The following is a 15,686-nucleotide window of genomic DNA, read 5'->3' as shown; positions in this document are numbered from 1 at the left end:
AGAAGACAAGGGGAAAAGGTTGCAGCTTGCGGGTTTGCAGGTTAGTCCATTATAATCATTGTAATTTCATTTTCTCATACTAGAAGATCCTGCTCTTGCCTAGGGACGTTGGAATTTTGGTTGAACCATGTAAAATCTCGATACTCATCCTGTGGCTTTTTCTGCGAAGGAGGCTATGGGCATGAACAGTGGCACCAATTTGTCGACTATGGATCTGTCGTGCATACTTTGGAATCAGTTTGATGTAATTTTGTATGTAGAAGAGGGAGAGCGAGGTTACCTAAGAACCGGCTGACATGGCAAGATAAGAAAACATGATGGCTTTGGTAGATAAGAGGGTTGATCCGAACCGTTCATTTGATAGCCTTACTTTGGGTCTCCTTCCGAGGTACATTTGATATCATGCCTGCTACTTTCTAAATGACCGGAAAGCAGAGAAAAACTTCTAATATCCTGGAAGAGACAAATCTATTTGAAGTGAATAGACAGTTAGAACGGAGCTCTAGGGAATTATGGAAGTATCATTCAATATTTAAAAAATGCAGCATAACTCTTCTTAGTCACAATCCTTTTATAAAATTTGTAAAATGAAGCATCAAATAGAAAGATTTTATCGATTACTATAGAAAAGGGAGATTATTTTTTCACCCCCCACGCCCTGTGGGATTATATGCACCCTCTCTCTCAAGGGGGCGCATAATCCTACAGGGTGGTGGAAAAATCATGTCATTTTAAAAAATTTACCTGTTTATATGTTGATGTTATGTATCATCCTTAGCTCGATCAACTTTCACTTTCTGGTTTCTTTCCGATCTATTACTTCTAACCCGTGCGCACGGTTGGCCCAACTGAGTAGACATATAGTACAATGAACTTATCCTCGTTGAACAAGGTAGGCCCCACTCGAAATCCCGCGTGGGTCCTGTCACTGTCAGCTTTTAAGATAAGTTAAGACTGCTATCCGAATTTCAAAAGGCCTCAATCAGCCAAGAGAGAAAGATAACCGCTCCCATCTAAAATTATCAAAAAGCCCCTATCCAGCATCTTACAAAAACACTTCTCTCTCGTTCTCTTCCAAGGGCTTTCAGGTCATTTCATTGTACAAACAAGCCCTTCAGGCTTTAGCCGAGCCATTTTGAACTGAATGCTTATGCTTAAAGCAGAGGCAAAAATACAGGGAGTAGCGGGTACAACTGCTCATCAAAACACAACCAACTCTCTCTCCCTCTCTCTATTTCTTTCTTTCTCTGTTCCCACCAGAAAAAGAAGAAAAGGAAAGAGAAAAACCCTAACCATAACTGCAATTTCTAGGGTTTTCGTTCCTCAATTCAATTGAAGGTGAAGTTATTTGTCTTTAGAAATTAAATTCCAATTCCGAAACGTCAGACTCGTCTTACTGAATTCTCTCCCTCTCTTAAATTTGGTCTCTTTCTAGTATTTTTCCCTGACCTAGGGTTCTTCGTCTCCCTTAAGCAAGAAAAAAGTTTTTTATATCGTTTTAAGGTTCCTTTTCTCGTCGTTTTTGTCTTTTATTCGATCTTTAGTTTTTTGTCTGTTGTTGTTGAACGACTTTGAGTTTGAAACTATTGTTGTTTCTGTTGATTTCGTAATCTACGGTCAAATTTAGTTGAAATTAGAGTTCAATTGCTCAGATTTGTCATCGAATTTTGGCATTTCATGTGTAATTCGGTCGATCATTTGTGAATTGTCAGTGATTTTACCAGTTCGATTAGTGTAAGAGAGTTCTTCTTCTGCACGAATTGAGTTTTAAATTAGGGTTTTTTCTGTTGATTTCGTAATCTACGGTCAGATTTAGTTGAAATTAGAGTTTAATTGCTCGGATTTGCCTCTGAATTTTGGCATTTTAAGTGTAATTCGGTCGATCATTTGTGAATTGTCAGTGATTTTACCAGTTTGATTAGTGTAAGAGAGTTCTTCTTCTGAATTGACTTCATTTTGAAATTAGGGTTTTTTTTATGTTGATTTCGTTAACGACGGTCAAATTGAGTTGAAATTATAGTTCAACTGCTCGGTTTTTCCATTGAATTTCGGCTTTTCAACTGTAATTTGGTCGTCCATCTGTGAATTGTTAGTGAATTTACTTCAATTATAGGGTTTGGACAGTTCGATTAATGTAAAGGCTCTTCTTCTTCTTCTTCTTCTTCTTCTTCCTCTCTCTCTCTCTCTCTCTCTCTCTCTCTCTCTCTCTCTCTCTCTCTCTCTCTACTGACTTATGTTCTCTTGCTTTATGTATTTGAAGGTTGAGAGATTTGCTATTTTGTGGATTTCGTGTATATTTTGAGGCTAAGTATATTAGTTTTGGGCTTTCACGCAAAGAACCATGAGTCCAGAGCTTTTGGAAATTCAACCTCGTGAACTCAAGTTTACACGTAAGTTCACAATGATTAGATCTTTCTAATTTGTTTATTTGATATGTTTGACCATTTTATAGTGATCTATTGTGTGGTGATTTCATTAAGTGTGGTAGGATTTTGAGCCTTGAATATTTGTATAATTTAACCGCCCTTCTAAGTCATGCTGTATTCAGCTTGAAGTCATGTCCTTCTTTGTCTTACTTTGCAAGTTCCTATTGAGACTGACCGTTACATTCCATTGATGCTAAAGTCTCCTCACAAAACTAGGGCACATTGTTTGAAACAGTTGGTCTCAAGTCTCAACCAACCTCTTCTCTACTAGGGAAGATTAGGGAAGAGCGCAGTTCCCAGAAGCAAGATCATTCTTCTTGGATGTTTTGCTTATGAATAAACAGTAGAAGCCGGGAAAAAAAGTCAAAATCGAGCGATTATTGTTGATCTAGTTGGAATGAAAAAATGATTTATTCACCTAGGAGTCTTGGTCAAATAGCTTAACTTAGCTTGAGGCTTGGATAATGCATCCAAGATCCTCCCCAGATTAAAAGGCATGGATAATACATCCAAGAACGTAGAAAGTACTCTTAGAATTTTTTTTCCTCGAATATAGATAGTTCTGATAGGTGGTTTAGGTCCATCAGATCACAGGAGGAGAAATGTTAGGAAGGTTTTATAATGTAATCAGTGCTTAAAAACTCACCTATTCAGTCATTGACTCAGTTGATTCAACCAAGTTTTGGCCCAATCCATTGTTGCCAGATCATGAAGTGAATTCAATATGGAAAGTGAAAGGCAGAAGCGAGGGCCCTGAAAAAGGTAAATGTGAGAAGCAGAAATAACTAAGGAAGCAACCTAGGAAATGAATAGGGAACGTGCGGGATGCATCATAGGAAACAAACATGAAGTGTTATTGGAAGTGAAAAAAAAATGTATAGGAGGAGACGGGTTAGGGAGGGAGGGAAAGGTCACATTTACAAGTTAAGGACTTCATGGCTGATTAGGATTACAAGTTCTGGGGATTATAGTTTCACAATTACTTTTTAATACTGTAGATTTAATTTTTTAATAGTATTCCAACATTACTCTTAGGAGTTAGGATATGTTTTTGAAGAAAAACTGATTTGAAACTTAAAATGAGTCTTTGAAGTCTTAAATATTTAACGTATGAGCATTTCAAGTTTTAAATACATTCATTTGGCATTACCAAAAGGACAAAAAAAAAACCCTTTAAAAGAAAATAATCACCTAAATAGGAAACTTATTCTTGATCAAGAGGGTGCTTCTACTAATTTTTGTACTCACGAAGAATTTAGCTTCCAAGGAGAGCTCCCCAAACTATGGCCCATCCCAATCATAAATAACTCAAAAAAATTGGCCTATTCAATGAAGATCTAAGTTGTGTTTTCCAAGTAAATTGTTGGCTTGGTGAGGCAACCCTTCCTCAAATACATTGTCTAGAATCCATGGGAAGCCCTCTCGTTAGCTTATCCACTTGACCACGTTGAGAGAATCTAAGAAGCACGGGTACTCTTCGGAGGCCCACGTACCCGTGTCGGGTGCATATCGAGTGCGGGTGCTCTTGGGTACTCTTTGGGTGCGTACCCGGCACGCACTCAAGTTTGTGTACGTATCGGGTGAGCACCCAGTTCAAATTAAATTGAAAATTACAGATTTACAATAGAGGGCCTTCTCAATTAACAAAAGGGCGGTTGCATATATCAAAATATCTATAATATATATCCAATAATTAAAAACCTAACAACTTAGAAGTAATATTAGATTTTGGTGAAGTAATATTAGATTTTGATGATGTTATTGTTATTTGATTGTTCTCCAATTAAATTGTTTGAATTCTTTAACAAAATATTTTATTTTTTATTTTTATAAATATATAATAAAATATAAAAATATATTATATTCAGCGTACCCCCAACGTACCCGTATCCTTCTTCTTCTTCTTTTTTAAATCACGTATCTACGTACCCGTATCGTGTCGTACCTGCACCCCGTACCCGTATTCGTGCTTCATTGGAGAGAATCTGCCTAAATAAATGCCTGGCCATCTAAACTGGGCATAAGCAAATTTATCCTATGTCTAAGGACCAAAGACTGCCTTTTCTGACCCCTTACCTCCAACTGTACCAGAGAATGTAACACTCACTGCACTTTCCCAATCTCTAATGATGCCCCCATATACTCACTGCACTTTTCCGATCCCTTATTTGTGTCGGCCTTGCACATAATTTGAAGGAGATTACACCTAATTTTCAGGATACTTGCCAATCATCTTAAGGAAGCCAATTATAGAAGAAAAAAGTTGATGAAACCAATAGGTAGATGCTTTGCCAACTACTTATTCAACCAGATTTTTCAGGTCTTGATGGTCTTGAAGGTGTAAACCCTGGTTTAAGTAGTGGGTAAGCTGAACACTTGGACACTCCATGTGATAGAGCAAATTGATTACTTTGTGGCAAGTCCATGAAGCTGTACAGAATTTTATTTTCCATTGCATGGATGCCTAATAGAGGCCACACATGTCTTTGTATTTTGTTTCAAAGAAACAAGATATGCTGTGCACTAGGTCATGCAGTAACCATTTCTCATGGTGATATTTCTGAAAGGAACTTTTGTAGATTAAGAATCAACCAAGGTTATTCTCCTGTATGGTAAACTGGATTGTGTGAAGAGGTGGTACGTGGAACACAAATTTATTTTCGGAGCATAATTAATACTAAAATGAGTGCTACGAATCAAGCATCTGTATGTGCATATTTTTAGATACATACAGATGGTATGTAGAACACAAATTTATTTTCGGGGCATAATAAATACTAAAATGAGTGCTACCAATCACGCATCTGTATGTGCATATTTTTAGATACATGTGGCACCGTTTGAGGTGTGGGATTTATTAAATGCAAAGGTTTTGCAAAAAAAAAAAAAAAATTTAAATTATGTGCGAAGTAGCGGTGCCAGTTGCCATGGTGCACTGCCCCCACTAAACATGATCGGCCACATGAACACTCTTCTTTTACATATGGGTGATACTACAACAGTGAAACTAAGGTCATCAATTTTACAATGATGATAGGGAAGTTACACTGATTTCACTACTGAACAAACTGCTCTTAAACATATTTAATTTATGTCTTGACCATTCTGACAATTTCCATAAAGGGTAATATGCATATCTATCTTCTTTCATGGTACTTATCCCTTTTCCTCTCCTCTAATCATATTGACAATTTCCATAAAGGGTAATATATGTCAACTTGAATGTTGCTTTCCCATTGTACAATAATTTGTTTTTTTATCTAATATCTCTTCTTCTCTATAATTTTCTTCATCTTAACCAGACTTTGGTATGATGATAATGGTCGTATTTTGCATCTCTTTTTGTCTCATGATTTGACGAGTCTGACATATTATCTTTCTTCTCAGTTGAATTGAAGAAGCAAAGTTCATGCTCTGTTCAACTTGTCAATAAATCCGACCAATATGTTGCTTTCAAGGTAGAACTCTTCCGCTATCTGTGTGGCCTATATATCAAATTATTATGGTGTACCACATGTTTCAAGAATAACAGAAGTTGTTATAAATGGTTTATGCTGCCTAATTTTTGCCATGAAGTTCTTCCTTTTCCTTTCTCATCAGTAACTCTGTTTTATGAGTAAAATGTAGAATTCAAAACTGTAATTAATATAGCTATAAGATTTCTAACTGGATAAACAGTTCTTTCAGCTATGACAACCATATCTTTATGCTAGCCTTTTTGTGGCTTAAACTCGTTTAGTTGTTAGTTGTCACAAATCTCTTTCTTGGTCCTTAAGTTGTTCAGAATGAAAATGTGTTGTCTGTAAATGCTGCTTGATGACAGTCAATGTGACTCTGAACATCATATTGGCAGGTTAAAACTACATGCCCAAAGAGGTATTCTGTGCGTCCAAACACAGACGTTATTTTACCAAAGTCAACTTGTAATTTTACAGGTAAATGTTCCTCTTTATTGTGTTATCCATCAAAAGTTGTACCTTATGATTTTGTTGCATATATATCCACCACATTGAACCAGCTTCTAATTCCCAACTACTGGGATAGTATTCATCCAAATTAATTTGGATGATCATGGCCCACTGTAAAAGTAGCAGTGTAGCACACATTGAATGATTAGAAACATTGATCTGATGGCCCAGCACTAGGCAGTAACATTGGTCTCAGTATTATGCTGATGGGGGATACCATCCATTAGATAAAGTGCTGCAAAAGTCAGAGATAAACTCTTCTTGGCAAGTGCTCCCTTTGGATCAAGAGTCTAGGATCATCCGATCATGAGATGGTTGTGCTCGATTTCTCTGAGATTGAAATGGACACTATTGTTAAACATCAAGACATGCATATCATTTAGCATCTTCATCCCTCCCTAAGTCCTGCTGCTGAGTTTATTTATTGAGTGATGCTATGGCATCCGACAATGTGACCGAGTGAAGAACCCATCAAATCTCCGCTCACCACATGGCTTAGAGAGCAAGGGTGGGTGGGGGCTGTCTTGAACCCACAAGGCACGGAGTGGGCACCACAGAGAATACACCCAGTAGTGTTGATTGTCTTGCATTTACATTGCATGCTGTATTTTGCATTCATATGTGTTTCTTGTAATTGATTTCTCACACTTCTTCCTTCAATCTCAATGCAGTTACTATGCAAGCCCAGAAGACAGCTCCACCTGATAAGCAACTCAAGGATAAGTTCCTAATTCAATGCACGGTTGTTCCTTTTGGGTCTACCATGGAGGACGTCACATCTAACCTCGTAAGTATTTGTCGCTGCAGCTGGGCTGATTTATTTTCAAGGCTCTTCTGATGTTTTTGTTCGACAGTTCACCAAAGAAAACGGCAGATATATCGAAGAGAACAAGTTGAGGGTGGTTCTCGTAAGCCCACCTCATTCTCCAGTATTGTTGCCCATCAATGGAGCTATGAAGCAGGAGCCTGCTTACGAGACTGCAATTTTGAGAGACCAACTATCGGCTGGGGTTGAAGACCTTCCACCATCTAACCATGTAAGAGAAACTGTTCTCATGTTTCATTTTAATCAGTTGTATGCATATCTACTCCAATTTTATTATATGAATGGTCCTTTCGGGATACATATGGTGGGTTTGCATGTTACTGTACAAATACACTTTCCAGTAATTAATCTAGACCATCATCCACTTGTTGCCCCCGTATGTATGGTGGGATGCACTAAATCGCTAGGATCATTCCTCTTTCATATATTTCTTTGGCTTCAAGTGACAATTTTCTTTCTGTTATAGATTTGCTAACTGAATTTAGTGATTTACTAGGATTATGAGACAAAATCCCAAGGGAAGAATATGTGAAATTTCTTCTCAGCACATTTTTTGTTTTATCATACTGCATTGAGCGTATCAAATGGTTTCCATCATGTAAAATGAAGAAAAATTTCCTTCAAAACTTATGTTTGTCGAAGTTAAATTAATGAAGAATCACCGCCAACTAAGCAATCCCTCTGAAGTCAGGTGGCAATATGGCATGAAGATACATAGCATTCTTCATTTATTTGGTACACTTATAAAATCTTAGAAATTTGGGTCATTCAATAGAACTAACATTTACAGTTGACCAGACAGTAGATGTTAGTAGAATGATACGGCATTCTTCCTTTTCTTGTGACAGGTAGTTAAGGATGCTGAGGACTTGAATTCAAAGCTTAATGAATTGGAATTAAAGCTAAGTGAAATGGGATCAAATCTAAATGAGGTTAGTCAATTTCGTTAGTAAAGCTTCAACTTATTAGCATGATGACCTGAAATGACCGTGATGTGGCTTGCTCTTAGTCAATGAATCCAAGAGAGAGAACTTGATGATTATCATGGCCCACTGAAAAAAGAATGGCCAAAACCTGAAATTAGAAAGTCAACTCTTACTTAGATTAGCAGTTTTGTTTCTGTTATAACTCCTTTATTTCTATTAGTAGATAGGTTGCAAGTTGCAAGGCAATTCTTACTCTGATTAGTAGTTTTTTTTATGGGTGCTTGATTAGTAGTTTTGTTTCTGTTATAACTCCTTATTTCTATTAGTATATAGGTTGTTTTATACTAGTTAGATTGTTTTAACAAGTTTTAGCTGTATTAGAAGTCTAGAAGATTTAGGAGATCTAGTAGGTAGAGTTTTTTCTAAAAAGGAAGGATAAAAAAGCGGCGAGGGAGCTTTTTCTTTTGAAATAGAATTTACACAGATTTTTGGAGGTTCACTTTCTCCTCCTCTTCTGTTCGTGCCCTAGGGATTGACACCCCTAAGGTTGTTTTATTGCTTGAATTTGTATCTGCTTTTCTCTCCCACTATGATCTGCTTGAATTTATTTGCTTTCTTCAATGATATGTTCTCCGACCTAATCTGGAAGCAAGGACCTCCACATCCTTGATGAGATGTCATAGTTGGGATGTCTTTGAAGTCCTAAACCAGAATAACAGGAGTTCTATTGAATACATGGAGCTCTAGTGACTGTAGTTGCTTCCAGTATCACAGTACTTCTTTCGTTCTTTTTCTTTAATTTGGTTTTGATGAAAGCCAAGTTGTGTAAGGGAAGAACTAAACTTAATCATGATAATAATAAACCTAGTATACACATTACATTTGGTAGTGAATCAGCTAATAGACAAGCTTACTTGTATGTCAACTACCAATCGCTAGAATTTGTATGTCCTTGTGGAACAATCAAATTGTTTCATATAATCATGTTTACACAGCTAGCTAGGTCACCGGGCCTCATGCCATAATGTTCATGTTATAACAATAGCTGTAATAGATTTAAGAGATACGGAGTTCTTTTGCAGGCTGAAAAGACTATTACCGAGCTGAGAGAGGAGAGGATCACCGCTATTCAAGAGAGGGATGCATTACAAAAAGAACTAGTAAGCATCTTTCTTTAATACCAATCTTTTTATCTCTTACTCCAATCCCACTGACTTATTAAATCAGTGTTCCATTCCCCAATTTTACGCGAGTTCATTATTTATTTTTTTCCTTGAAATCATCTTCCACCACCACCTTTTGCTGCCATTTGGAACCGGTTATGGTAAATGTGTTAATTTTTAATTCATAGAGCCGGTCAGACTTGGAGGGTGTTGATGTCCAACTCCATTATGTTACAGATACACGTTGCTCGATCTTAGTTCTTTCATTTGGTTTTTCTGTTTTGGGTCACTAAATACCTCAGAGGCCCTGATTTTATTGTCACTGGAAAACTATTAAGCATACTGGATGGATATTATCAATTTTGGGTTCTGATTATCACTGGCATTCCTACTCCCAAGTTGATTTCTGATTCGATTGATCTAGAACAAACCCACTACTTTTGAGTTACATCTGGTACTTTTAAGTCATGTTTGGCAACCATGAAAAATTGCCCCATGGAATATGCAGGGGGGCAATTGTGTTAGAGGGGGTGGAGAAGGAGTTAAGAGGGAGAGAATTGAGTTGGCATGAGTAGAGATAGCGTAAAAAAATCCCTAAAAACTAGTGAAAAAATTACCTATTTAAAATTGGATTTTTGTTTTCCTGGTTTTTAGGAGCTTTTCATGCTCCTTCCCGCTCAAGCCTCTCCCTCTCCCACCCATCTCTCACAATTGGCCCATTTAGATTCCATGGAATATTTTTTCAGGTTTTGTTTTTCAAAATAACATTTTATCAAATCAAGAAAGAAAGATACAACAAAACATGGGGACAAGATGTCCCAAACAGCAATACAAAAATCACAATCTCAGTCCTAAGCTCTACATTTCTTCCCCATCTAGCTCTTCACTAAACCCAACAATCTCCACTCCATCCTTTGCTAATTTATCTACCTTATCATTTGCCGATCCAAACATATGCCAAAATTTGGGATTAATTATCCGTGCCAGATCTTTAATTTCAGATATAATCCCCGATTTCCGAGGGCCATTTGCTTTGTTTGATGCCAATGCCAAGCCATTTGATGGGTCACTTTCAATAATTAATGGGCCTCGCCCTTCCTTCATGCACCATTTTTTCATGGTTGCCAAACATGGCCTTAAATGTGGTGCTCAGGTGATCATTTGCCGGATAATTACTTCCCTTGTTAAGGTTTTGGATTGGAATTGATAATTTTTTGTCCTTGCAGGCATTGATGAGAAGAAAGAGAAATGTAAAAGTTCAGGTTGGTTTTCCCTTTCTGTTTGTCTGTTTCATCGCCCTTGTCAGCATGATTCTGGGATACATGCTAGGCGCATAAGACCTATCTCGGCACCAGGCGGACATAACTGTTTCAGAAATTGGATAACTAGATAACAGAAGAGTGTAATTAGAAGTAACAGCCCCTCTCTTAAAGTTAGATAAAATACAAGGGATTTGATTTTCTGTTTATTTTGGTGATAACATGCTGGACTCCAATAGGATGTATATGAAGGGTGTTTTGGTGCTACTCTCCTTAAATAAAGAAGAAATGGAGGATGTTTCCTTCCTCTTGCAAACTTTAGATTTATTAGAGGCTGTCTGTAGACATTTATACGGGGTAAAATTTATTCCAGGGTAAGAGTCACCTTATCTTCAAAAAATGAGGATAAGTGTGAGTCCAATCGAAAGGCTGGTGTGTACTTATTTTTTTACTTTCGAAGATGAAGTATTCTTTAGGGATAGAAATGATATGGTGTAGATAAGAGCAATCTATCTTTAAATATGTGGCAACCTTCTATATAGTCTTATCCATAAAAGCCTAACAAGGTTGCCAGGCATGCCCTTAAAGTCCCTGCGTTTTTTACTCGAATGACAGTGGCTGCATATAGCCTCTTTCATTCATACTCAAACCAGTTCAAAAGCAGATAGGATTTCAGTGAGGGGCTAAGATTAATTGATGATTTGATATGTGCACAGGATCGGATGGAGGGTGAATTATCACTCAAAGAGAGTAATCGAGGCCCTCATCCTCTGGCAGTCCCAATTGACTTGGAAAGGAAAAAAAATTTGTAGAGGGACCTTCAATTTACGATGATATTCCTCTAAATTAACCATAATCATATTATTTCCCCCTAAATGATGGGAAGGAAAAAATTTCCCAGAGATAAAATATTCCATCAGAAATATTTTTCTTGCAATCCAAACTGGGCCTAGCTTTTTTATGTTGTCCAGAATACCCTCCACTTGATTGTCAATTTCCCATAAAAATTTCACCAATTCTTTTGAAAATATTAAGGGTAATTAGGTCATTTCAGGTGATGTCCATTCTGTTAATCTAGTTGAAACCAGAAAGGCAACAGCTTGTTAGGAATTCCCTCCAACATTGACAGGAGAAAAATTGAGAGAGAAAGGAGGAGGCAATTGAAGAAAAATTTTCCAATCATGAGCATCTCAGTTTTAGAACCCATCACAAACCCTCCTGTTTTTCTTCCTAGATCCAAAGACCAACAATACATCTCCCTCTTACTGCATCAAAATCCCCATCTCAAACTCCAAAATCTCAAACAAATCCAAGCACAACTCTTTCACAGATCCCTCCATCAAGACAACATCCTCATCACAAAGCTCATATCCATCTGCGCAGTCTCGGGCACGATGGACTATGGGACCCGTCTCTTCGATTTCATCCAAGAACCTGATCTTATTCTCTGTAATTCCATGCTCAAGGGCTACACCCAGAATGGTCTATTCAAACAAGCCATTATTTTCTATCTTCAAATGCTCTGTAGGGGCTTCTTTCCAGATAATTTCACCCTCCCTCACATTCTCAAGGCCTGCACTGGCCTCCTTGATCCAAAATTGGGACAACAAATACATGCTAGTCTTGTTAAAAGTAATGGGCTTTCTGAAAATGTGTTTGTGCTGAACTCACTTGTTGATATGTACTTCAAATGCAGTCTGATTGAACCTGCGGTGCGGGTTTTTAGAGAAATTGATGAACCCAATTCAACATCTTGGAATATAATGATTTCGGGTTTGTTGAATTCGGGTGATTTGGGCTTAGCTAGGAAAGTGTTTGATGAAATGCCTGAAAGAGACACAGTTTCTTGGAATACTTTGATTAGTGCTCATATGAAGGCAGGGGAGTTAGAAAATGCTAGAAAACTGTTCGATGAAATGCCCGAAAGAAATTTGGTCTCATGGAATGCTTTGATTGCTGGATTCTCTCAGAATGGACAAAAGAATGAGGCTCTGTTAATTTTCACCCAGATGCTGAAATCTGGCATTAAACCGGATAACACTACGCTGGTAACAGTCATTTCCGCTGTTGGTGGGTCCCGCTTGCGAGACTGCAGTGCAGTTGATTGTATAGTCAGGTTTGCTAGGTCGGCCAATTCAGTTTCCGTTTTAACCGCAGTCTTGAATCTTTATGCCAAGTATGGGAGAATAGATGAGGCTCGCAAAGTGTTTGATGAAATACCTGAGAAAGACCTGGTGACATGGAATGCAATGATTGGAGGGTATTTTCAGAATCAGAGGCCGGTTGAGGCAATTGAATTGTTCCGGCAAATGCAATCAGAATGCAGGTCAAATGTTAAACCTGATGGTGTAACCATGGTTAGTCTAATTGCTTCATGCTCTCAAATGGGTGCTTTGGGTTTGGGCGAGTGGGTGCACACTTACATTGAGAAAAATGGGATAGAGTTGGATGTTTTCTTGGTTACTGCTCTTGTTGATATGTATGCAAGCTGTGGAGATTTGGATCGTTCACGTCGGTTGTTTTGGGGAATGTCTGAAAATGATTTAGCTTCTTGGAATGCAATGATTAAAGGGTTAGCTATTCATGGGCAAGGAAATGAGGCTCTTGAAATCTTTTCTCTGATGGAAAGAAATGGGGTGATGCCTAATGACATAACCTTTGTGGCCTTGCTCAATGCATGTAGCCATGGCGGTTTGGTGGATAAGGGCTTGGAGCTATTCAATTTGATGCAAACCAAATACAGTATTGTCCCACGGATCGAGCATTATGGTTGTGTCGTTGACCTGCTTGGACGAGCTGGAAAGTTAACCAAAGCATATGAGTTTGTCAAATGCATGCCGATCGAGCCAGATACTATTGTTTGGGGAGCACTGCTTGGGGCTTGTTGGTACCATCAAAATGTTGAATTGGCTGAAGAAGCGGCTCATAGGGTTGTTGATTTGGAACCCAACCATGATGGGAATTATGTTCTACTATCAAACGTCTATGCAACTGCAGGGAAGTGGGATGATGTTGCAAAGGTGAGGGCACGAATGAAGACAAGCAGTGTGAAAAAGACGCCCGGGTGTAGTGCTGTCGAATTGGGGGGTGTTGTACATGAATTTACTGCTGGGGATAGGTCACATGCTAGGTCAGAGGAGATCTATGCCGCTTGGGATGGGCTTGTAGAGCGGCTGAAGCCGATGGGTTATAAGCCAGATTCTAGGGCCTTGTTGAAGAACTTGGATGAGGAGGATAAGGAGGAAGCTTTGTATCGTCATAGTGAGAAGTTAGCTCTATCATTTGCTCTCATTAGTTCTGTTGCAGGGTCGCCAATTAGGATCGTGAAAAATTTGCGAATATGCAGTGATTGCCACAGAACCATGGAGCTGGTTTCCAAGCTTGAGGCGAGAGAGATAATTGTTAGGGATAGGAACAGGTTCCATCATTTCAATTTAGGGCAATGTTCTTGTGGGGGTTATTGGTGAGATGGTATCAGGGGTTCTTGGATGCATTGAGTGTTGCTATTTTCTTGATGAAAAGGGTATCAGGAGGACTACGACTAGCATGCTAAATTTGTCTATTGATGGGAAAACTTTGATAGGTATTTCGACGGGAGGGATAAGACAAGGCCTGTAATAGGGTTACTTGGTCAAGTCTATGGATTGGGAGGCTCATTTTCTATGGATTTTTTGTCCGGCTTCAAAGAAAAAAAACTGTGGCTGGTGGGAGGAGCTGAGTAATGAAAGAATTTCGAGGGAGATTTGGTTATGGATGAGGAAGACGAAGTTTGGGTACTACGGGATGAGATTCTTAGATGGCAGCGAAAATCGAATGCCTTCTGACTTAAAGGAGTTAAAAATGTAGTGTCTTTTCATGGAGTAGTTAATGCGAGAAGACGCTCTAATATCATCAAATGCTTGATGGTTAATGTGTTGCTAGTAAAAGATTAAAAGGGGGGGGGGAGAAGATACTGGTTTAGTTTTAGTTTTTTAAGGGACTTGAGGGATATTTATATTAGGTTCAAGCTTGATGGGGTTTCTCTCTGTTCTGTCTCGAAGGTAGAAAAGTTTTGAGGAAGGAGAGATTTAGAGAGGCGTGTTCTCAATAATATGGATAAAATGTTGGGGCAGGATGGCTTTTTTTCAATTAAGAACGACACTTGAGAAGCATCAAAGGATATTTTTCGAGATGGTAAGGTAGGTATGGAATGTAGTGCCACCTTTGTAACTGTGGCTCCAAATAAGGGTTGAATAAGATATAAGATTTTAGACCCGTTAGCCTGGTGGGTAGCATCTATAGAATCAAAGTAAACTAAAATGTAATTTCTTCATGCTTTTCATGGCACCAATGGTTTGGAGGATTCACTCTGTCAAGAAGGGTGTTTGTATTGTTGATTTGTATGTGAGGTAGAAGAAGAGTTAGGTTAAGAAAAAGATCGAGTGCATCAGTTAGTTTTTATTATTAGAGAATTTTCCTTCTTTTACAAAATATAGTGGGGGGAAGAAGAAATGCAGGAAGGAGAAGGCACTTGATTTTGAGTAGATCTTTCAGTGGGTCTTATTCTTTTATACCTCTATAGGTTAGTTTTTGCTGAGGGTCTTATTCTCTATTATTGTTATGCATCCATGAGTGAGTCTCTTTGGTTAGGTTTCTATTTTTTAAACCTTAAAGAGGAGTTTTGAATGCTTGCGTGAGTTTCTTTGACACACCTTGAGGATGTGTATGTAAGTTTTGAAGTAACAAAGGCTGGTCAGGGGTATGCCGTAACCCCTACTCTCCCACGAAAAAGGGAAGTGAGATATTCACCCCCTTTTTCCCCAGGTCACCCCCTAGTGTATTTATAGGCTACTCCTTTTACACTACAATATGGTGGCTCGGGGAAGAAAAGTGGGCAAAGATATCATTTTCCCCAAAAAAGTGCCTCCGGCCAAGTTAGCTGTCTTTCCGGTTAAATCTCTTCGGTTGCCTCTTTATGGAGCTAGCCAACCTTTTATCTTGAATTCTCTGTGTAAAAGTCCTCCCCTATTTAAGATTGAACGCTTTTAAGCTGGTATTTGATGATGGAACTACTGATTCCTCGAGACTTATAGGAAACAAAACGTGGAAAGTCTTTTAAGAAATCAAAATAAGAGAGAG

At 38.3% G+C, this 15,686-nt stretch overlaps 1 protein-coding gene and 1 pseudogene across 2 annotated transcripts; both read left to right on the top strand.

Moving 5' to 3' along the window:
* Nucleotides 1-1,130: 1,130 nt before the first annotated feature.
* Nucleotides 1,131-10,884, top strand: LOC143852578 (vesicle-associated protein 3-1-like). 2 transcript variants are annotated; one of them, XM_077362019.1, is made up of 9 exons: nt 1,133-1,338; nt 2,261-2,390; nt 5,814-5,884; nt 6,280-6,361; nt 7,066-7,181; nt 7,249-7,431; nt 8,069-8,152; nt 9,229-9,306; nt 10,536-10,884. In XM_077362019.1, the coding sequence occupies exons 2-9, from the start codon at nt 2,342-2,344 to the stop codon at nt 10,644-10,646; spliced, it is 774 nt and encodes a 257-aa protein (XP_077218134.1). In that variant the 5' UTR covers nt 1,133-1,338; nt 2,261-2,341; the 3' UTR covers nt 10,647-10,884. The 2 variants fall into 2 exon arrangements, with proteins under 2 accessions (XP_077218135.1, XP_077218134.1); XM_077362020.1 differs by lacking the exon at nt 8,069-8,152 and having other exon boundaries at nt 1,131-1,338.
* A 590-nt stretch (nt 10,885-11,474) lies between these two features.
* Nucleotides 11,475-14,926, top strand: LOC143852577 (pentatricopeptide repeat-containing protein At1g08070, chloroplastic pseudogene; annotated as a pseudogene).
* Nucleotides 14,927-15,686: the final 760 nt, after the last annotated feature.

This window comes from Tasmannia lanceolata, unplaced genomic scaffold (genome assembly GCF_043159265.1).
Source record: "Tasmannia lanceolata isolate RefF3 unplaced genomic scaffold, GAP_Taslan_0.1 ptg000019l, whole genome shotgun sequence".
Classification (NCBI taxonomy): Eukaryota; Viridiplantae; Streptophyta; class Magnoliopsida; order Canellales; family Winteraceae; genus Tasmannia; species Tasmannia lanceolata.
Note: the sequence above shows the minus strand (reverse complement) of the source record. Positions and strands in the feature narration are given on the sequence as shown.

Coding starts and splice junctions, on each gene's coding strand:
- LOC143852578 (XM_077362019.1), top strand. CDS start 2,342: ATGAGTCCAGAGCTTTTGGAAATTCAACCTCGTGAACTCAAGTTTACA. Junction 5,885..6,279: donor ACCAATATGTTGCTTTCAAG/GTAGAACTCTTC, acceptor TCATATTGGCAG/GTTAAAACTACATGCCCAAA. Junction 7,432..8,068: donor ACCTTCCACCATCTAACCAT/GTAAGAGAAACT, acceptor TTCTTGTGACAG/GTAGTTAAGGATGCTGAGGA.